The sequence below is a fragment of the Oryzias melastigma genome, linkage group LG13 (assembly GCF_002922805.2).
Source record: "Oryzias melastigma strain HK-1 linkage group LG13, ASM292280v2, whole genome shotgun sequence".
Classification (NCBI taxonomy): domain Eukaryota; kingdom Metazoa; phylum Chordata; class Actinopteri; order Beloniformes; family Adrianichthyidae; genus Oryzias; species Oryzias melastigma.
The window spans coordinates 13,264,820-13,288,155 of record NC_050524.1 but is presented as its reverse complement, the minus strand read 5'-3'; the positions used below and the strand labels follow the sequence as shown (position 1 = coordinate 13,288,155).

General features: G+C 38.4%; 1 protein-coding gene across 7 annotated transcripts in view; it reads left to right on the top strand.

Moving 5' to 3' along the window:
* The first annotated feature begins 2,699 nt into the window (after positions 1–2,699).
* The window catches only part of picalmb (phosphatidylinositol binding clathrin assembly protein b), a 24,004-nt gene continuing 3,367 nt past the window's right edge, over positions 2,700–23,336 (top strand). The window contains exons 1-23 of one of the 7 annotated variants that reach the window (XM_024277110.2): positions 2,700–3,322; positions 7,644–7,786; positions 7,877–7,952; positions 8,036–8,138; positions 10,173–10,266; positions 10,362–10,473; positions 10,557–10,663; positions 10,752–10,793; positions 13,514–13,525; positions 14,073–14,158; positions 14,247–14,370; positions 14,478–14,611; positions 15,663–15,763; positions 15,948–16,100; positions 16,425–16,508; positions 18,518–18,610; positions 18,748–18,858; positions 19,385–19,501; positions 19,602–19,632; positions 19,705–19,804; positions 20,674–20,733; positions 21,450–21,554; positions 21,894–21,999. In XM_024277110.2, coding sequence (XP_024132878.1) covers positions 3,193–3,322; positions 7,644–7,786; positions 7,877–7,952; positions 8,036–8,138; positions 10,173–10,266; positions 10,362–10,473; positions 10,557–10,663; positions 10,752–10,793; positions 13,514–13,525; positions 14,073–14,158; positions 14,247–14,370; positions 14,478–14,611; positions 15,663–15,763; positions 15,948–16,100; positions 16,425–16,508; positions 18,518–18,610; positions 18,748–18,858; positions 19,385–19,501; positions 19,602–19,632; positions 19,705–19,804; positions 20,674–20,733; positions 21,450–21,554; positions 21,894–21,986 — 2,211 coding nt within the window. In that variant the 5' untranslated portion in view covers positions 2,700–3,192 and the 3' untranslated portion in view covers positions 21,987–21,999. The remainder of the gene's footprint in view (positions 3,323–7,643; positions 7,787–7,876; positions 7,953–8,035; positions 8,139–10,172; positions 10,267–10,361; positions 10,474–10,556; positions 10,664–10,751; positions 10,794–13,513; positions 13,526–14,072; positions 14,159–14,246; positions 14,371–14,477; positions 14,612–15,662; positions 15,764–15,947; positions 16,101–16,424; positions 16,509–18,517; positions 18,611–18,747; positions 18,859–19,384; positions 19,502–19,601; positions 19,633–19,704; positions 19,805–20,673; positions 20,734–21,449; positions 21,555–21,893; positions 22,000–23,336) is intronic. The other 6 variants (XM_024277111.2, XM_024277113.2, XM_024277112.2 and 3 more) reach the window with 6 other exon arrangements.

The window sequence follows — 23,336 nt, the reverse complement described above, 5'->3', positions numbered from 1 at the left end:
ACCATCATTTTTTTGCTCCACAGCTTTATGGAGGTCTTTACGAAAGATGGATTTCTGCTGATGATGCACGATTTTTAGCATTTCAGGATCTTGCAGTGCAGTATTGAGTCATAGTTTTTCCTGTAATCAGTCAAAGCAGTGCATATGTTTCAATCTTGGGTGACTATTTTCTTAAACCCTGGGCTTGATTACTCTGACATTTGGCAGTTCTTTGGAAGAAAGCAGTCCATGAATGAGATATCTTCCATACATGGAACCTTCTATCCATCTTCTGTTACAGTCAAGTCCCATTTTAAGAGCAACTTTTAAGGTTGTACATAGCGTTTTTAAGGAAGGAAGTTGGCTTTCTCATAACAGGAGGCATGCGTCATGCCAGTGACTGGTAAGGTCCAGTTTTTCATGCATGAGGCTCTCTCTGCATGAATCTATTTCTAGGATGCTGCTGTGGTTGTTTCTCACATTCACTATAGCTGTTGAGACTCCATGGTCTGTATGATTGTCCAGCATCTTTTATATTAGGATAGGGCAGTGTGGATGGAAGGATAATTTTTAATAAGCGCATATTGGATGAGTTTGCGTATGATCTGTGCATGAGTGCATGCCATGCACCTGTCCATTATAACCTCACCATTTGTAACATCCAAATCAACACAGAAATGAAATGATAAGATGTTTTCTTCATAGAAAATAGTGTGTGTGTGGGTGTGGGGAGTGTCTTGTGATTGTTCGATGTTTTTCGGCAAGCGTCACTTGAGTTCTATGTCTTGTGTTGGTTCTGTCGCTCAATGTAAAAATGAACAAACAAAATAGTATGAAAAAATGTTGTTGAATCCATAAACTTAGAGGGATCTTCAAAATAAGACTAATAGTTTGGCCATATTTTAAAGTCCTACTCTGATCATCTTTTGGTCTATTTTCAAAGGGTTTCCAGTGGTCTTTTAACCATGATTATGTTATTTTTAGCCCCCTTTTTTTTAAAAGAAATTTGTGTCGTTTTCTAGGACATAGTTTCTGCAGAATGGTTGGTAGTAATTTATCAGAAATTTGCCTCTTGGGAGAAAGAGTCGTCTTCAAAACTGGATCTCTGAGGAAATTCTCTCTAAGTCACAATGGCGTAAAGTTGTGTTATATCTCTCTTGAGTATTTGACCTGTAGTACAAGGAAGACATTTTTGCAAAGAGGTGGGAACCCTTTTTGTTGTATTTTTGAATGGATAGCTACACAATTATCAAAAGAATACCAAGTACATGTCCTGCTTAAAATTCATTTTATTTTTCCTTCTCTTATTTTTGTGGTATGGTTTGACTCCTTGCACATGTATTTTATCTTTGTATTCATGGGCTAATTGTTCCATTTGTATGTTTTTTGTTGTGCTAAAAAACAACACAACAACTTTATTTTATAAAAAATAAAATAAAATAAAATAAATTTGCCTCTGAGTTGTGGGTGGGGCCATTGGTGCATAGTAACCCCGCCTCTATTTCCAATAATCCATCTGTTTACACGCTCTCCCGCTATCTTACAGCCCCTCACAACTCCAACGTAATGTTACCAGTGCAACAGATGTGGCGAACAATATAGGAGCCATCCCGCTGTACAGTTTTGGGCCAGATGCCAGCTTGGACAAGGAAAACAAAGACTTTAATGGATCTGTCTGCGAGTGGATGCATTGAAATGGAGAGGAGCAGGGGGCTTGAGGGTCCGCTGACTGTAGCACCCATGTCACAGCTATAAACTTTTTCCAACGACACTTTTTAATCTGCTCTTGATTTACAAATATTTATATAAAGAAATCCTCAAAAATGCAATTTGAAGCTTCATTTTCTTTATCAATGCCCTCCATCATGAGAAAAATGTCACAAGAACACAAACACAGTTTCATTTGAGTGGGTCTTTAACAGGCCAGCGGCTTTTGAATTTGTGCAAAATGCAAATACAAGCCGTGAAAAAAAAAAAAGTGTGCAAATCAATCTTTTGCTCCAAAACTTCTTCTGTTTGAAAAGTTTGGATAATGTGTTTTTGCAGCAGAATGCACAAACTCTTATCTCCCATACAGAGGTGTGCTGTTGAAACACTGAATGGAAGTTGGTTTCTTAAAGCTCTCATTATATGAGCTTGTCTGTGTGGTGTTTCAGGGAGGGGTGGTAGTGGGATAGACTGTCTATAAAGGGGAGCAGTTTGCTCGGTGACCTCCGCTTCCTCTTCAACTCCAAAGTCTCCGTGTTCTGACCGGTGATGGAGCCCTCTGAATGAGGGTTATTGATCCTGCTGGCATCTGCTGGCGCTGACACTGCTTTCCTGGCAAATCAAAGCACGGCAGATGCCACCTGCCACCACAGTGCAAGACTTCACTACATTTTTACTCCTAGAAGTAATTTTTTGGGGAGTATTTTCACGAGGAATGCAATTAAGTGAGCAACAAAATTAAGTTGAGATGCTAAAAATCACTTGATTAAAAAAATATTTAAAATTAATACATGATTGGTTTGTCTTGTTCCATCACTTCTGCTGCAGACTTGATTCCTCTGCGCACTAGTTTCTGACAGGCCTGTGATTGAACATTAGTTCTTGTCTTTTTTTTCCCCAAAACCTGAGCTATAATAGACCGAGGGTGAACCTCAGACCAGAATCTAAGTCTGCTTGAAGGAGCAGACCCTGTTTCCCCCCTTGTGGACAGAAGAAAAGCAGACCAGACCCGCCATTTCCCCTCATCACGGCTCCTTCCCTTTCACGGGGCTTTAAAGCCGAGGTACAGCGGCGCGAGGAGGCGGAGGAAGAGGAGGAGCGGTAACGACTGGCGGCGCGGCGGAGGCAGGGATCCGATGTGCCACATCGGGATGAGAGCGAGACCCAAACCCGGGGCGGATGAGTCAGATGACGGATCTCGTTGTCACGGCATTCTCAAAATTCGAGTGAATTAGGAAGGGCTCACGCGGCGAAGCGGCATAAAAAAGTAGTATTTTTTTGATAGCTGTTGTCTCATTCCGCCTCCATTTATTCCGCCCTCCTCTGGTCCGCGTCTGCTATAGCCTAGTTTTGATTTTTTTATTTCCGCCTAACTGGGTAAAGGGGCGTCCGGAGGGGTGGGGGTTTGTTTCATTCTTTAAAAGACTCGCATCGGAAGACAAACCCCGTCGAGCCTGACATTTTTTTTCTTTTTAAAAGTCTTTTGTTTCGTTGAGAAGAGCAAAGATGTCGGGACAGAGCATTACGGACCGGATAACTGCCGCCCAGCACAGTGTAACGGGATCCGCCGTGTCGAAAACAGTATGCAAGGCAACCACGCACGAAATTATGGGGCCGAAAAAGAAACATTTGGATTGTGAGTATGATTAAGCAACACACACATTAGCATTGTACAAGAAGCGGAACCACAGACAGCCCCGCTTCATTGAAACAGCGCAGAGCTATGGCGGAGCTTACAGGCCTCAAAGCCTCAGTAGAGGCTACATGCTAGCTAGTAGCTGTTCTTGTCATGGAGATTACATTTTTCCCCCCTCAGGACGGGCCTTGTTGACATAGTTTTGTTGATTATTAAGTCCTTTTTAAACATGTGTATTAATGCTTATATAGTCTTTGGGTTTATTTTATTTCACTTGTCAAACTGGTTCGTGTAGCTTTGTGGTTTTATCCCTGCTTGTATCAAATTCACTGCTAGCTTAAATGTTTAGCCAATTTTGCCATAAAGCAGTTGTATTTGACGTAAAAAGGGCAAATCATCGGTGGTTTAGGTTTCTCTATTTTCGAACGACTTTTAAATACTCTACCCCCTTTAAAATTGAATGTATAAATAGCTACAAGTTATTATCAGACACTGAGATGACACAGGGAGGAGGATTGTGGCGGAGGAGGTCTGCAGGAGGGGGGTTCTTCTCTCTTTACACAGGTCACGAAACGGACAGGCTCCATACTGTGCGTCCCCTGACGTAAGGCCAAATCCTTGTCAGCCAGAACTACGACCTATCACTGAATGCTCAATCCCAGTTATAAATGTTGATTTTATGGTGGGGTGTGGGTGAATGATATTTTTTTTTTAAAAAAGTTGGGTAATATTGGAAACTTTGGCGTGATCTCTCACGGCACAGACGCGTCACCAGTGGTACGTGATTTGAGACACCTGTTTTGGCCGTAAATGGAGACGTCGCTGCGTCCGTCGACCCGCTTGTTAAAGTTACAGGTTCCACAGGTGCTGTGCTGATGAGGTCACTTTAGTGTGCTGAGAGGAGTGAAAGTTGAGTTCAAGTCAGAGTCCAGTGTGATTGGGACACACACAAAAGTTATGCAAAAGTTTACATGCAATTATTTGGGGTTGTTTTCATAGTTTTTCATATTAGAAAATCTCTTTACTTTGCCTAGGATAGAATTTTATTTATTTTTTATTCCTATAACATCTATTTTAAAATGTTTTAGATATTTTATATAGCTGTGAGGACTTTAAATGCAAAGGAAAAAGGGTAAAAAGCTGCTTTTACAAATCAATTTGCCTATTTTAACCTTGCAAATCAAACATTTAAGAAAGGCCGCATAGCAAGCCTAATATATATATATATATATATATATATATATATATATATATATATATTCTTACTCTTTTCTTTCTTTTTTATTGTAGTCGTAAAATCATATCTTAGGACAAGAAAAACTGAGCTAACAAATGAGCTCCAAGCTCCTAACATGTCCTTCAGAGGAAGTGGATCAGATGACTTCACCTACAGAGATGGTTGTTTTGGTTGCATAATGCTGCAGACATGCCCCGTATTCTCCCAGTGTTGAGGGTTTGGACTTTTGATTTGCATTTCTGGCTAATTAATGACCAGAACTGTGAGGACTGCACCCTTTTAAAGACTATAAATACCTTATACAGTGACTAGGTCTTAAAAAGGATTTGATAAATGTTGAATTAAGCAAAGATGTTTTGTTTCAACTTTGCGTTGATAGTGTAAATGTCAAATGAGTTCGGTCTAAACTGGTTCCTATCTTATCAGAGTTCAAGTGAAGAGGATGAACAAAGTTTCAGTGTTTTTTGTTACTTCCCGGTACAGTCTTTCAGTTTAACTCAAGTGTGGCAATTTTTCCTCTGTAATTTGACTTCTATTTGTGGTTAGATTATAAAAATTGAATGTATGTTGTAGCTGTTATTCTATGGTATATACATCGGCCTCTGTTTTTCCAGTTAAAAGACCAACTCCCCCAAAAATGAATGGCATTAATTATGAATATGTATTTCTAAAGATAAATGGACTGACTTGTCAGTTTTTATAATAATTATAAAATGTGTTTAAAAAAAGACCTCTAGCTTGTCATTATTTATAAATATTTTTTTTTTCTGATTCAAAAAAATTTGAGTTTTGCGTGTTTTACCTTTATTATGCATATCCCAAGTAAATTGGGAAATTAATCTTGATGAGTATTAATTGAAAATGGCATGCCTGAGGTGGATTTGTTATTGTGTTAAGTAGATGTCCTGTAGGATGGACAGTCAAAAATGAACCATGTATCATCGCATTTGGATTATTCAGTGTGGTGTTCTGTAGCAGTCTTTGATTGTAACATTGCCCGTGATAGAAGAAATGCGCACTTCTGTGCTACAAACACTTATTTAAGAATATTAGCATCAATATTTGATTTTAAAAATAAAACATTTGTTGCCTTCGGGGCAGTTTTTTTTTCTTCCCTTCTGAATGTTAATGAGATTTCTGCAGAGAAAATGCAAAATTACATTCTGTAAATGTTCCAAAAGCATGGGTGATTAAGGATAGTTCATGTTTTTTTTTTTTTTTCGACTTAAAAAAAAATGTCAATAATTTAAAAAAAAAAAGAGTCACCTGCAGTGACACTTCACAGTCAAACATCCTGGGGGGAGCTGAACAGGTTGCCAGGATTCTTGTTTTCCAGTTGGAACACTAAATAAGGGCTTCTTCTTCAGCTTTTTATAACTGTTGAAAGGCCTGAACATAAAAATGGATTTTGTGAAAATCTTCCAATTTCCATGCATATAACTTATTAGAAACATTATCGAGTCTTTTTTTTTTTATGTCAGGTTTGTCAACATTGACAATGGATGTAATCACTATTTTTGCTGTTTAATGTAAAACAAAGTACCAGCCATTGAACAAACCAAGCTGATGCATTTGTTTTTAACAAAATATTGAAATCACCTCTTTTAGCTTTTTTTGCTACTCAAATGTGAATCATCTCTCATAAATGGAATAAAAAAAATCTATCTGAATAAAAAGTTTATTCAAGGTGCAGTGTCTGTATAATATCCTACCATCTTTAGCTGGTTGCTACAACAGAGCGTTCCTTCCTCCACATATTGTTCATGCCCTCCTTCTGGTCTCGATTCTCTTCTCCGGGCAACTCAGCCACCCGTGCTAAGTGCTACTGCTTCTGTGGAAGATTATTCTGTCCTACATAAATTCCCCCGCCTTTTGAAAAAGTCAAATATAGGACAGCAAGGGAGGCCCACTTACTGTACCCCGTCAGATTGATCATGGCTGTGAAAGACGGAGCCTGGCATGGCCCGGCTGATCCCAGCTAGCTCTGTGCAGGGTGCTGGATGAGTAGAGGGGCAGATGGGAGGCAGGCTAGCATCTTCATGTTGATGGTGGATGCTGTTTTGTCGCCTGAATAGCAGCAGCTTCAGGTGTGTAATGGCTGTGAAATGAGATCAGTGGGCTGAAGCTTTGAAATTATTTAACAGCGGTTGGTGTATTAATCTGAAAGTATTTAAGAAAGGGATGAAAACTAACCAAAAATTCCTATAATAATCACATATGCATTATATTTCCCAATGTTTTCCTTTTCCTGAAAACATCTTGTTTAGTGTTTTGATGTTTTTTGATCTATCAATTTTATTTTTATGTTGGCTTAATATTGTTTTAGGTAAAGTGGAACTGATAACAAAAAAGTTGTCATTTGTAAACTAAAACGTGAACACAATAAATTTAGAAAGGATTTAAAATAGTCAGGTTTATTTTTTTAAATTCTGTAGAAATGTTTTAATTTTTTTAATATTGAAAGTGTGTTAATGGCATTTTTAAATGACCACAGAATATTTTTTTCATAGTTGATTTTATTTTGTGTGGTTAGTTTTGACCTTTTTCAATACAGAGCAACATCTCTTTATGGGTCATTGGGTCCTTTGTTCATTCAGTCGACTGTCAGGTAGAGGAGGAAATGCTGAAGAGTGGCTTCACAGTCAAAGTGTGTTTCTGAGCTATAATTCAAGCATTTGTTGATAAATATGCAGTTCACTTTAGCATATGTCAATGTCAGTGCAGCATTCAGTCAGCTCAGCTCAATTTATTCTCCCCTCAGTTGTACAGCGTCTGAACTGAAGTCTAAGGGAGATATTTGAAGAAAAAAAGAATTATCTCTTAAGGGGAAAAAAGGGTGACTTTTTGAACAACACATTTAATATTTTTGTCTGTTTTTTTATTTAGTTTTTTTGAATCATTCAAAACAAACTAATTATATGCTGTTTTAACCTTTTTGTATGAACTCTTATTTTGAAAAATGTTTGTAGGTCCCGCTGTTGCAGCTTTATTGTGGGATGCATTTATAACTGATGAGTCAATGTACAATTTGGTAAATGAGTTGGCTATTTTAAGGGTATTTTATTATTCTGTTTTGTTTTTTAGATTTGATCCATTGCACCAATGAGATGAACGTGAATATTCCCCAACTGGCTGACTCACTGTTTGAGAGGACCACCAACACCAGCTGGGTGGTAGTGTTTAAGTCCCTTATCACTACACACCACCTCATGGTCTATGGCAACGAGGTGAGCTGCATCTCCTGACACACCCCTAGAAAAAGTTAGTGGAGCCTTATCTTGATTATTTTCTGACCCTGTCCTTTTTTTTCCGTTCAGCGCTTCGTCCAATACTTGGCTTCAAGGAATACACTCTTCAACCTCAGTAATTTTTTGGACAAAAGCGGGTTACAAGGTAAAATAATTGACTTTGAAAATTTCAACCATTATTCACATTTTTTTTGTATAATTATTTACGGCTTCTGTTTGGCGTTGCAGGTTATGACATGTCCACGTTTATCAGGAGGTATAGTCGTTACCTGAACGAGAAAGCCGTGTCATACAGACAGGTTGCCTTTGACTTCACAAAAGTTAAGCGTGGGTAAGTTTGAACACATTTGTTATGGCGTCATTAGTTCACCAATCTCTTTAAATCTGGTTTTTCAGTAACAATTAGAAAGAAACAACCTTAAATGAATAAAATATGTTGTTGTTTATTGATCATTTAAAAGGTCAGTTTGGGGCGCAGCTCATATCTCTGTAATGCTTAATGTAAAGGAGAGAGATGCTCTAAGCTCTATCAATCACTGCCAATTCTGCAGTTGCTATGGCCACAGATCTGTGCACTAATGGAAGAGCCAGAACTTAAAGAACATAAGGGAGAATGCTTTATTTGTATCTTGTCATATTGTTGTAAGTGTATTCCTTATGCTACTGTCACATATTCAACTGCCACCGTGCGGTGGGGAGGTATTCGCAGAATCAACGCCTTCTTTTTTGAAAATCGTTGGCATGGCCATGCCGTCAGGTGGGATAACGCCATTACAAAACTGGGCAACAGCTGGGTGGCCACAGCCGGATCGCTGGCCGGCAGCAGCTTTGACTGGATGATGTGTAAATGGCGCAGATGGCGGCTGTACATATCAAGAGCCACCGGCTACCCAGGAGCCCCAGGCAATATGCCCTCTTAAAACTGCTCACACATTTTCTGCACGCAAGAAAATATTTAGGCATATACCACTTGCATTCTCAATCATACTGTTTTGGTCAAACACAAAGTTACAAACTCAAATTAATTGGAGATTTGACGTTCACGAGCAAACCAAAAATTTTGAATAGCTCTTAACATGAACGATGGGAATCGACTCGCGTTCGGCTGGGAACCTCAGTGTGCTCAGGTATCTTGTGTGTATGCACATAAACATGAACATTTAGGGCGAACATTAACCTGGGGGGAATGATGCCAGACTGATGTCTGGTCCTCGCTGGTCCCGCAGGTCAGGTCAACAGCCCTTGTCAAGTTCCTGCGCTCCTACCATGAGATTTCTAACAGACGGTGGCAGGTGGCAGTCTGAAATTGGCCAATCATTAGATGATTTTGGGGACCCTCCTGTCAGTCAATTATTGCAGTGCTGCCTTCCTGTCATCCTCCTGTCACTGGACTGCCACCATCTGACCTCCAAATGTGCTCGGGCTGTCCGGTCGCCATCCTTTAAACCTCTGTGACCGTCGCGCAGCTCATAAAAATGTGACTGCCGCCTCCGGATTTACAAATGCCACCTGCCAAATTTGCATTTTGGGATATGTGATCGTAGTCATAACAAGGCCAAATAATTAAAATATTAATTTTTAAGGAGCTTAATTTGTTGTTCAATTTTAAGTTTGATTTGTTTGTGTTTAAAAACCTATCTTTTGTTGCCTATTTAATCTTAATACACAGATTATTTGGTTGCTTTGATTCTTCTGTTCTTGGAGGTATACCGTGGTTGCATTCCCTGTTCTTAAGAACAGTGTTGTTGTGCTCAGAGTGTAAAGCATGAAAACACCATAAAGTCAATTCCTGGTTCTATCAGAGAAGGTGTAACCTTGCATATAGGACGAACGCCTTCCAAACATGACAAGAGTCTGAAAATTATGAGTTGACGAGATGATTTAGAAACTTTCCAAGAAAGAAATGTACAGATAGTTACTTCAATATGTATGGTGATCCCGGATTTATTCTAAAATGTAGAACCTGTTATTTTTCTAAATAAATCCAGAGTTTTACTTGTTAGATAAAATCGATTCATTTCCCAGCTGTTTAACTAAATTTGTTAATGGTTTTAAAAAAACCCACTCTATTGAAAATTATGTTTTTTAACATGTTCTTGTAGCGTTTTTCTCTTGATGGAGGACATATTTAAAATAATTTAAGATTAAAACGTTCAAAACTGAGTATTTCTTTGTTCAAATCATGTTGGATCAGGAGCAGATGTTGAGTTGTGAGTGGCTGTAAGGTAGTGGGAGAGAGTGTAAACAAAGGAATGCTGGGATTTTTAACGATTTTACAATAGAAAAAAAATGTAGTTGGAGTGGGACTTTGAATATTTTGTCCGCTGGTATTTCTAACCCTCTCCTCCTTTATGGCTTCACCCAGTGTGGACGGTGTAATGAGGACCATGAACACAGAGAAGCTGCTCAAGACTATTCCTATTATCCAGAACCAGATGGATGCTCTTCTCGATTTTAATGTGAGTGCAGTTTTTTTGCTTGTTGTCGTCTTGTTTGTGTAGACGCTACATCTTCACTACTTTACACTGACAAATGCTTCTCGCTTTCCTTTTAGGTCAATGCCAACGAGCTGACTAACGGGGTCATCAATGCAGCTTTCATGCTCCTCTTCAAAGACTCCATCAGGCTTTTTGCTGCTTATAATGAAGGGATTATCAACCTGCTCGGTGAGACCTTTAGAAGATCTTGTTTGTAATTTAGTGTTTTCTCTGTGCTGTTTTTACAACCTTTGTTTTGTTCTTATTAACAGAGAAATATTTTGACATGAAGAAGACTCAGTGTAAAGAAGGCTTGGACATTTACAAGAAGTTTCTTACCAGAATGACCCGGATATCTGAGTTTCTAAAAGTAGCAGAGGTAAGTTACTTATCTGTCTGGAAATTAAAAAAAAAAAAAAGTATTTCCTGTCAGTCGGGTCATAAGAGCTGGGTCTTGTGTTTAACAGCAGGTGGGAATTGATCGAGGTGACATTCCAGACCTTTCACAGGTAAGGGCTCATTCTTCAAAACATTCTTCCTTTTTTAAGAGGGGGGACAATGCTTTGCTTTTTTTCTTTCTTCTATTTCCAGGTATGAGCCCCCACCCCTCACTTTTATTGTGTTTTTTTTTATTTTTTTTTTAAACTTGAAGCACTTCAAATCTTTGACAGATACAGAAGCTGTTCAGACTTGATCCTGACTTCCATCCTGCTCGACTTTGAGCACATTATAAAACGCATTGAAATGCATCGTTTGAGGTCGTGTTTAGAGGTGATCTGAATGAATGAAGGACTAACCACTGACCTGAAGGGACTCCATACAATTGGTAGACCTGCTGCCCAAGGGCTTTTTCCTACTCTAAATTCTAGAAAATAAATCTAATCTATTCTCAGGATGTTATTCACTGACTTCTTTAGATTTTTAGATATTTCACTTCCTTTTAACGTCATTTTCCTAAACTCCAATGCTGGTAGCTGTGTTGTTGTGGATTTCTTTACAAACACAACCCATGCTTTTTGGGTGAATTGGAGTTCTCTTGAAAACGTTTTCTTAACACAAAGCTAGATATTTGACAGACTTACCAAGATCTCTTTTTTTAATTTTTTTTTTATTTTGTTGCTCATCTGCATAAGTTTTCTTGCTGTAGATGAGTAAGGAAAGGCTCTGTAATAACCCTAAATGCGTCCACTGTTGAATCACGCTATGGGCCGGTCTCCGTTTGTCAGGAATAAGGTGAGCTGCAGGTTTGCTTCACGTTTCTGCTGCTAGCTTCATGACTTGACTGCTTGTCAATATTTGTCTTCAAAGCAAATAGATTTAATCCGGTCGACACGTTAAGTAAACGGTTGCTGAAATTCTGCAGAAGAGTTGGACGAAGACCTCTTTGAATTAGAGATTACAATAACATCATAGAAAACTGTTGGTTAATAAGTTATCTTAATGACTTTAGAGGTTATTCATTAACAGAGTTGTTTGCAGAGAATAAAAAAAACGTATTAAAAATGGTTTTATTGGAGGTTACATGCATAAAGTTGCTCTCTGAGAGTAAACGAGATAAGATGAGGTAACATTTTAACTGCTTTAAAAGATTGCAATTTCTCTATTTTCTTTAAAAACAAGTTTTAAATATACAGTCAATCTGATGCATGGTACAAAAATAAATTGTAGCTAAGAAATGGTTAAAACATGCAAACAAAATATTAATTTGTGACCATGAAATGGGCAACTTCTGGTAATTAACCATATCGACATAATGTGTTGGGTTAGAAATTTGATAGAGTAAAGCTACCTGATAAACAAACGGTGTGATGAAGTTTCATTTTAGGCTGTGGACTTTTATTTAACCAGGTGCGTTATTAAGAGCATGTTCTTCTTTACAAAAACAACCTGGGAACAAGCAACAAATGCCTTCTAAAAAACCTGGCATAGGTTATTACAAGCTAGGTTGCGTTACAGGCAAAGGTGCGCTTGATTTATTTACCCAGATATCCAGGGGCGGTCATACATCATTATTAGTATTGAGGACTGCGTACTAGGCGTGTGGGGAGAAATTGATTCAGCAGCATATCGTGATCTGTCGCTTTGTGATACATGTATCAATTTGAAATGCTGACAAGACGATATTTAATTATTTATGAGCGTCCTTCGTTTTTGTTTTCCACCAAACCGCTAGTTGGCCACACAGCACACTGAGCCTTTTTGAGCAGTTATACACCACGAGCAAATAACAAGAAGATTTCGCTGAACGAAACGTATTGTATTGTGAGACATGCATCGGGATACACATCATATCACCAGGCTATTGCAAATACACACACCTACCGTGTACTTTTTCAAATTTCAAGCTTCCTATAAATAAAAATTACTAAAATTAGTTTTTTTTTATTATAATTTAAAAAAAAAACTACATTTTTTTGCTTGCTAAAATGATTTTTTTTCATCCTGGGATATGAATTTCTTGATAAAATGGGAAACTAGACTTTTTTGTGATAGAAATTTACTAAACATGCTTTTTACAAATTAAAAAAAGCTTTGTTTCCTTTGAACTGTGGCAACCTATGAACAATTATCAATATGTCAATAATTCTTTCATTTGAAAAATTGTGTTTGAGTGTTGCGCCAATATCTTTGTGACGATGCATCCAAACACCAATTATGGGTTCATGTTGGTCACCATGGTAATGAGCCAAAACTCCTCGTCCATTTTGGTCAATTTACTTTTTTTTTTTATTTTTTTTATTTTAAAAGCAATATCAAATACAGATAAGTACATGGACCACAAATTAAGTTTGAATTTAGCATGTCATTAGATATTCTGTTATTTCTCCATATTACCTAGATCTTACTTGGGTCATCTTGTTTTAGTCCATTAGGTCTGAACAGCCTCTCAAACGCTCAGAATGATCTTTTTTTTTTTTTAAAGTCACTGCATGATCTCTTCCTTTAGTGCATGTTTTCCCAGAGAGGATTCTTCTTCTTCTGTTTCTTCCTCTTCTCACCTCTCTCCTTCTTCAGTAAATAAAGGTGCCAAGTCCACTCTGTAATAGCAGTTGACTAAGTAAATCTGCATAATGAAAGTTCAACAATACCCTGCACATAAAATTGTGCTTACCTGTAAGATCTTTTTGCTTGTTTTTGTTTTTTATTAATTTACTCCAAAGATCATGCATTTTCCTCTGACTGTCACCACCTTTATATTCTGTATTCTCCCCTTATCTTCCCACTTTAGTTCACAGTTTGTGTAAGTACTGTTCTTTCACTCTTCTTCTCTGGCCGTGACTTGTCTCAGTGTTGTCTTTTTGCATGCCTTTGCTCTGACTCTGTCCCCCCACATCGTGGTGAAAAACAGTTGAAGGACAAAACACTCGCCGTGGTAAATTCCTGTTCACTTGGGTCGTGATTACAATTGTAGCTCATTTCGTGTTTAGGAGAAGAAAATGGCTGCCCCGTTGTGCTTAGAAACAGTCAATTCAACAACAGGCAGGTTGTTGAAGGTGCTGTGGTGCAGTACGTCATCCCACACAGATGTTGCGCTCATCCAGAGTAGTTTCCTTGGCTGGAATGCAGTCATCAGTCAGTGGTGGGTGACTGCTTCCCCATATTTGGTTTAAAAAATGTCTTAAAGATAAACAGAAACCACCTGGCTCAGTGGTTTTGATTCATTCAGTGGAGTGCAGCATTTCCTGCTCTTGTTTTGGTTGCCCACCACTGTCCGCCATGACTTTCATAGAAGTACACTCTCTTCCTCTGTAAGAGTTATTGATGGGGTTTGTTCTGTGTTGCGATAGGCACCCAGCAGCCTTCTTGAAGCTCTGGAGCAACACTTGGCCTCTCTAGAGGGCAAGAAAGTCAAAGACTCCACTGCAGCGAGCAGGTAGGAGTCCTCGCCTCTAACATTTCCTTGTTTGCCTCTCAGGTCAACAATACTCACTATTGTGGCGTAAATCTGTTTCGTTTTGCAGGGCCAGCACCCTGTCAAATGCAGTGTCATCACTGGCCAGCACAGGGATGTCTTTCACTAAAGTGGATGAGCGGGAGAAGCAGGCAGCTCTCGAAGAGGAACAGGCTCGACTCAAAGCGCTCAAGGTTAGAAAATAAAAGTCCTTGTGAACTTGTAATGAAGTCTTTCTGTTGAAGGTTTTTTACATTTGGGCTCTTTCAAAACCCTTTGTGTGTTTTTATTTCTAATTCAGGAGCAGAGACTCAAAGAGCTCTCCAAGAGGCCGTCTTTTTCCACCACAGACACATCCCCAATCTCCACCACTGGGGGCACCATCAGCACAGCTCCTGCCATTGACCTCTTCTCCACACCCAGCTGCTCCAATGGGTACTAATGATAATTCCTCCGTAGAATCACATGACTCATGTGTGTCATGATGGTGTCATATACAGTCAGGGTATTGTACAAAAGTTGTACTTTAGGGAGAAATATAACAAAACACAAGAACAGATATTCCATCTTTAAAACTAAATCTTAATAATGGAATAGAAAACAAGAAATAACAGAATGAATAGAACAATTCATGTATATGTTTAGCCTCATGAAATAGGAGTGGAGTATATTATTGCAACATATGAACATTTATTCAAATAACCATAACATGTGTCACTTTTTAACAACTCTGCAAAGCCTGGCATAAGAAGTAGTGGTGCTTCTTCTTCTGTGCCACTGTCAGGAGTAGATACTTATGCACACCTCCCTCTACCCTCCAGACAACCTCTAACCCACTAGAGGGTTAAAAAAATGCACTTCAGAAAATACAGTATTTACTTTATTTAATCATTTTATTGTAAGCTGGGAGTTTTAGAATCTATAATGTACTTGCTAAAAGCAAAGAGTGAAAGGAAAAAACACAAGTTAAAAATACAAATGAACAACTGCAACAAATAGACTTTTTAAAATTTGATAACAGCTTTAGGTTGTTTTTTTTGTTAAAATTTCAAGCTTACAGTTTTATTTTTTCAATTTTTCTTTAAGTTTACTATATGTACTTTGGAGTTAAAAAATGTGTGCAATTTATATATATTTTTTCAAATATAAATCTATATTTTTAAAATTCAGTCTGGCTATTCATTCACTTCAAGGAGACTCATTTGAGTCCATGTTTTTTTCTGTTTAAGTCCCGCCAATAGTATAAAGATTTAGGTTTCTGCTGTAAATTTATGTTGATTTTTAATTGCAATTGAACATTTCAGTAACAAACCTGGACTGTAGCAAATTAATATGGGCCCTAAAGAGCTGATCTTTTTCTCAAATTGATGAAGTGGCCTCTTGAAGGTTGCTGAGGATGGTGTAAATGTTGCTTTCGGGGTTTGATTTGGGACTCAAATAAAAGCAGGTCCTTAGAAATTGGACATTTTTTTTGTTTGTCTTCCAGCGCAGTGAAGATGGAGAACGACCTCTTTGACCTGCAGTCCACCTTCCAGCCCTCCATGCACTCGGGCCCCACAGGGCTTCCAGCAGCTACAGCATGGGCAGGTAAACGTGAGCTCCTCTCACCTCCTGAAGCCTCCGCCTCTGGACTTTGGTGACCGGACTTTTGCATGCTGTCCTCCTCTGGATGTTGTCTGACTCTGACGTTCACCTCTTCCTCTCCACTCTCTTCTGTCTTTTTTGATTTTTGTTTTTCGCTGTCTCTCTTTCTCTTCTTCTGCCTGCGTAGATCCTTTCACATCTGCCGAAGCCGGAGATGATTCCATGCCAAACCTTAACCCTTTCCTCTCAAAACTCGTTGTCGATGCCACTCACTTACCTGTCGTGTCTTCAGACGGTGTTAGCTTTTCCTCTAGGACATCTGCTCATGAAATGTTTGGTGGTAACGACTCATTTTGTTTCTCCTCCTTTGTTCACTTGTATCTGTACCTATGCACATGCATGAGTAGCCTGCATGCGCTGCCATTTATTTAATGTTCAATGTCTGTGTAAATGTCTAAATGATCTCCTGCTGATGTTTTCTATCTTCTTGAAGCCTCTTGTGTCAGTCGGGTTCTGCTGTAGAAGCTGTAAACACCTTCTAGCTGCTGCTCATCCTCTTATTTTATTTTATCTTATCTTATTTTAGTGACTAGTTTGCTGTTGCATTGTAGTGCGGAGATGCTGTAGAGCTTTACCTGTTCTCACACTATTTTTGATTCTCCAGATCGTTACAATCCCTTTATTGACACAAACTCCTCAGTTTCAACCAATTACAAACGCACTGTGCGGATAGAACACTCCGTCTCAGGTACTGCGATGGCTCGCCACCTCAGTCTGTTTCCTAGTAAACGTTTGCAAATCCCCTCCCAGAGCCATTATTCAGACACTTATCATTAACTAGTACTAAAGGCAGATTTTGACATTTTGGGAAATGGTTGAGTCTTCTGCCTTGTGTAGGTTTGAAAGATCAACACTGTTCCATCCATCTGTTTATTCATTTCTGTGCAAAAGCTATCTGAAATATGTGTATCCTTTTTAAAGCCTCAACAGCAGCTAATCGTAATAAATGTTTGATTACATAATTTACAACTACAGTTAAGATTATTGCTGTTAATGGGCTGAAAGCTGGAAACATCAATGCTCAGCTTCAGGCAGAGATGTTTTGTGGAAACATCCTGAAGGCAGTACCATACTACATCTGCAAACTCTTTTAAACTCAGAAATAAGTGGGAATTTCTAACAATTTTTTTTAGAAAGAGGAATAATGAAACAACTTGAGATATTTTCTGCATAAAATAAGTAAAGGTTCTTCATTCTTGGTGAAATTTGCAGCAAAATAATTGGATTATATTTTAGATTTATTGTAAAACTTGTAACTGCTTAACTAATTATCAGTGTGAAAATACTTTTATTAGAAGGCACAACATTTTCTCTAGTATTTTAAGAAAAGCGGCCAAACTTTAACATGATCAGAGTTTGTATCTTTTATTAGTGCTGTCATGCGATAATTTTTTTTTGTGGGATTCATTAATTGTGACCTCTAATTAGTTGATTTTAATTGCAATGATTTCTAACCATATAATTTCTGTCAAAAGCCTCATTTAGGTTTTTTAATTTAAGTTTTGGACATTCTGGCGCAGTAAAAGTTAAAAATACAACTAAAAAGGTGTTTTTTTAAATGTCATAAAATACTTCCAACCTTTACTCTAATTTTTTTCCAATCTTGAACAAATAACAAAAAAAACTTCAGGTCCAAATTGCTCTAATTTACTACATCAAAAAACAGTAGAAACACTTTTCTGAGTAACCCAAAACAGATTGAGCACAAACTTCTTAATAATATCATAATTCAAATGTAGATATACCCTATTCCACAGTTTATCACAACAGCACCACAGCAGAAAAGACATGAGTGATTTTATAGTTTCTTTTAACCTATTTGGGTGAATCTGATGAATTTTAAATACTGGGAAAAAGCCGAAAATAAACGGAGAAGAGAATCTAAGAAGGATGAAATGGAACACTGCGGAGGAATGAACTACTTAGTTTTTTTTTTTCTTTTTTTTTTAATAAGCGTTTGCTTCATCATCTAGTCAAAAACTAGCATTAATAGGTAAATTTTACCTCTAAAGTGATGCTTTTCCTTTTTTTTAACTTCTCATGACGATCACGTTTCTCAAAAAGGAGCCAGAGTGGAGCATGTCTCGTGCGAAAACTTTCACCATGACAACGTGACGCCTAATGTATTAAATGGTACACTTTTGTAAAAGACAATAAAACTTCACAATATAATGAAGTTCTAATAATTCATTTAATATATACATTTTTCTCAAATAACCATGGTATAAAATGCTACTCCAGGTGTGTGTAACACAATCATCCAACGCAAAAATGAGACTTGGTTTAGTAAAAAAAAAACATTAAAGAACAATATTTTCCCCATTTTCATCAGACTTTTGTTAATCTCGTTTCTCTGCACTTTTTACTGATTTCAAATCTCATCATTCAGAAAAAGAAGTGTTGATCTGATCAAGCATTTCCCTAAATGTCACTCTGCACCTTTAATTCATCCCTATGACTTTCTACATCATTGTTATGCCTTGTTTAATTTCCCTCACATTTGATTATTTTTTTTTTTTTAGCCTATATAAAGCAAAAAATATCTCTTTATTTTTAAAGATTGTTAGCAGTCTTCTTTCTGCCTGTATTGCTGTTCTCACCTGCCTCTCTGCTTTGGCCTTGAAACACCTTTTTTGCTTTTTTTTGTTTGTTTTTCTTTCTTCCTCTCTGTCTTCCTGCTTCCTTTTGGCCTGTCAGACTCCTTCTGTGGTCCAGTGTCAGTTGCCCAGCACCTCCCTCATCAGAACCCCTTTCCTACTGAGCCCTCTACTGTAGCAGGTCTATTCAGAGGTAGAGTACCAAGAGTCTCCAGCAGAAAAGCTGCACTGCCGACCTTCTGCTGCGGCGGCACTCTGCTGCTCTCCTATTCACGTTTGCTGTGGCTTTTAAATTTGGAAACGTTGCTCATTCTCTCCGTCTCTGTGAAGGATACTCGGCGCCACAGGCCCCTCCGCAGCAGCCGGCAGGTGCGCTCCAGGTGGACTTTGAGTCTGTTTTTGGAAATAAGGCTGCCGGGAGCAGTAGCCTCAACTCAGATGGTACGGATTTCATTTATGGATTTGGACATCCAGTATTTTGACAGGAAGGTTGTCTTTAAGTGAGGAGGGTGTTAACAAGTTATTTTACTAGCACTAGAGGCAAAACTTGGATCTGCTGCCCCCAAGTGACTAAAATATATATATATATTATTCCACAAATTGACTGCAGATCGGATTTTGTCAGTTTGAATCTTTAGTTCAAGCATAGCTTCAAAAACGTAATGATTCTTTTTAATACAAGTGAATAATTAGATCAAACATTCATATTACCATTGTTTTTTATTCAAGCTTCTGCCTCATCTTTTGCAAGAAATAATTGTGTAATTAGAATTGTTCAAAGCTAATCCCGACTAAAGCGCACTGATGCAAACGAAATCTCAGAATCTGTGTAGTCATGATTTTTCTAATAAATTAAATAACTTTATTTAAATGAAAAGGACTTTTTTTGGTGACATTAGATGATCAGTGTAATTTTTTTTCAAGTTCTCGTAGCTGTTTTTTGAGTCGGTCCTGTTTGTGTTGCCAGATATCACCGGAGGCATCCTGAAACCGACTCTCGCTGGCTCCAACCTGCCGTCCAATCAGCAGCCTGAGAAGCTGGTGTCTGACGACCTTGACTCTTCCCTGGCTAACCTTGTTGGCAGTGAGTGTCGACCTCTCCACATGCAGCCACACTAATTAAACTCACGCAGATGATCAGTTGTTCCCAGACTAACGTGTGCTCTTCGCTCGTTTCTCCTCAGACTTGGGCATCGGAAACGGCACGATGAAGAAGTAAGTGTCTGCCGGATGTTGCAGCTGCTTTCAGGGCCTTTGGGAGCTAAGATGAGCTGTGTTAATCCACAGTGACATCCACTGGAGCCAGCCGGGGGAGAAGAGGATGACCGGCGGCACCAACTGGCAGCCCAAAGCGGCACCGACCACAACCTGGAACCCCGTCTCCATGGTGATGCACACAAACCTTTTAACAGCTTTTTTTAGATCTGCGTCTGCAGTATCCTCAACAATTTTACATCCTAACGAGGCTGATGGGAAGTCACAACAATGAAAATGCATTCATAAGATAATTAAAATACCCACAAGTGTTATTAAAAATACATATATTATAAAACATAAGTCTCATAATTGCACAAATCGGATAAAGCGGAGGGCCATGTCATAATCTAGTATAAACAAGTCAGCTGGTTAAGAGCCACTTCTTTGATGTGTTGAAAAAAATCAAAAAATCGACAAATTACATTATAACACATTTGCACACTTTTGATTTGAACTTCAAATTTTATTATTCTATCTTATAAACCGCAAGATATTCTAATTCTGAAATAACTATTTTTTCCCCCCTGCAGCAAAAACGCTTGCTTGTACCATCTGTACTGTTTAATTTGGAGAAAAAAAATTACAACTGTCTTACTTACGAGTTATAAACTCGACTGATCCATCTATTTAGCATAAGAACCATGGATTGAGAATTTCAGCCACCTGAAACGTGTTGTCATACTATGTGTATAAATGACTGTATCATCAGCATACAGCTGTATCAGAACATTAGAACATACTGTAGGAAGGTCATTTATGTTGACAGAGAATTTGAATTTTGGCCCAAGCATGATGGATTTATCATCCAGATGCAGAAAAATGACAGGTCAAAAGTAAATCTGAACATTAAAGTAACTCCTGGAACAGAGCAGTTGCCGTTTCCCTGAAGGTGGACGTTTTGTAACAAAATATCTCAAGCTTAAAGAAACGAAGTAGTAACAACAATTTTCTGTTCAATCATATTCATTTGCTTCAATTCCTTCTTTTGTTCTTCTTCAGGCTCCATCAATCATGGCGTTCCCGGCCACCACACCCACAGGCATGATGGGATACAGCATGGTAAGTAGAGTCACTTAGAGACTATAAGTTCCTTTGGAGTCATCAGGCAAAAAATGCATAACAAGAAAGGAAGTCGTGTGTATGAATGTATATATATGTACACACACTGGATCATAAGTTGCACTTTTGTGAGAAATTTAAAATGAGACATTTTAATCTTGAAAGGCAAATCATAATAACACAATAGATGGTAATAACAGACCGAATATATGCACACTACATTTAGCTTCATGACACCCGGGATAAACTAAGTGTCTTGCATAATTAGTGCAACACCTGAACAATAATTCTGATAAGCATTGGAAAAAGAACATGCTATCGGGTCATTATATCACTTTAAAACTCTAAATTTGTTAAATTCTTCATCCTGTGTGTCTTTTGAACAACTTTGCAGTTGCTTTTTCTGCATTGCTGTCGGTAACAAATACTGATATGTTGAGTGTTTTAAGTCAAAGACGTTTTTATTCAATAACTTTTAATCTATTCACACCCACACTGCCCTCTAGTGGTCATTAGCGGAAAGTAATGAACATATGAGCCTATTTCTTTTAGTCAAAAAAGTAGACTAAAAAAGATGGTAAGTGCGCTGTATGTTACTGTTATTTATCAGATTTCATTCCATCCTAATTATGGTTCTATGATCCCAAACTGTAATGAGCATTTCGGTTTGAAAACCAGACTGAGCTAACGTTTGGTCTCTGATTTTTCACACACAGCCTCCACAAATGGGCTCGATGGGGATGATGAATCCTCCCACGATGATGTACACCCAGCCCGTCATGAGGCCCCCCAACCCCTTTGGCTCTGTGTCGAGCGCTCAGGTGGGTGTGTGTCCGTCTGCAGCCAAACTGTGTTCAAACACTTCTCAGCTTGAGTAAACTAGTGTATCCATCGTACCGTGAAATGTGCCATACTTTGGTGTGTAAGCTTTATTGTGGACGTGAGAGCCGTAGAAGATGATGACAGTTTTAACAATGATCCCTTCACTCTCTGGAGCTGAAGGAGACAAAAAAAAAACTGTTGATCATCTCTCGTTTGGACTCCCTGTTCCAGTAAACCCGTCTCTCATCCATCACAGCTCCTCCAAACTAATCTCATCCCTCCTTCAGTCTCTGTACTGACTCTGACTTCTCCTCTGGTCCTCCCACTCCCTGTATTAGCCCTCTGCAGCCTCTAGTCCTTCCAGCCAGAGTCCTCTCCGAGCCCCTGGACAGGACCCGTTTGCACACCTCTCTCTGAAGGATTTCTTGTAGAGCATCTCTTTAGGTACATCATGCTCTTTGCTTGCGGATGCATCTGCATGCACGCCTTGCTTGTTTTGACACAATGAGCCGGACTCACAGCGGTTCTTTGTTTATCCACTTCCATCTTGTGTTGCTCAAACCTGTTTTTCCTTTAAAATCTTGCATTACATTTCTGCTTGATTGCTTGGCTTTCCCCTTCCTTTCCCCCTTTAATTATACTCACTTTTACATTCATTAAAAGAAGAGGGAGAAACAGCTTCTGAGGACAAAAGACTCTCTGGTATATTAGTCAACCTGTAAGAAAACAAATATTTTATTGTAAAATAATATATACATTCATATGAATGAATAAAAAAACTGGAATGATTAATTCTATTTTAAAAATAAAAACACAGACAAGTAAGAATCAAAAGATCTCAACAGAAAACAACTAATAACTAAAAAACTAATAACTAATTCAAGACATTCATTTTTTGAAGGCAGTAGCAAATTTAGAAATTTGAAGGCCACATATGAATGAAATCTCAAAATGTATTGGTGCACATCAGGGCTCTGCAACCTCTAAAGACATATTTAAAATGATGTTTTTTGACAGATTTTTCTGCCATTTTTTGATGGACTAATAAATAAAAAATATCTCCGTTGCATTTTTCAGCATTTCTTTATTCAAATCATTCTGAATCATTCAAAATATGCAGTTTGAGAAAAAACCTATTTGTGATGACAAATACACCGAGCAGGCCACAGGCTCCCTGCTCCACTCCATTCTGATGCATCCATTTGTAGACAACTAGATCCATGTAGGTCTTCATTTTCCTCGTCTGACCTGGCATGTAGATCAAACTTATATGGCTGGATGGCTCTAATATTTCTCACTATTTTTGGTCAATGTTTGGTTAGGTAGGGAGTGTGAGGGGCTGTAAGGTAGTGGAAGAGCGCATACACAGATGGGTGACAGGAAGTGGCACCGCCCACAACTCGGAGGCAAACTTTACAACGGTCAAAAGATGATCGAAGTGGGACTTGAAAGCTTTTCCAGTGGACTTTTAATTATTATTTAGTCTTTTTTTAGCCAAAATCAAATGACAGTTTGTTTTCTAGGACAAAGTTTCTGCAGAGCGGCAGTAGTTCTTTAGAAATGTGCCTTTGTGGGCAGGACTTTTGGCGAAGAGCAACTCCGCCCCCCTTCCTTTCTCCATTACTGAAAGCTCTCTTGCTAGCTTACAGCCTCTTGCACCTCCAGTCTAACATTAACGGTGCAATAAAAACGGCGAGTAATGTTGGAGCTATCCAGCCGCAAGTTTTGATCCAGATACAGGTCGGACGAAGAAAATAAAGACGTACATGGATCTACTCGGA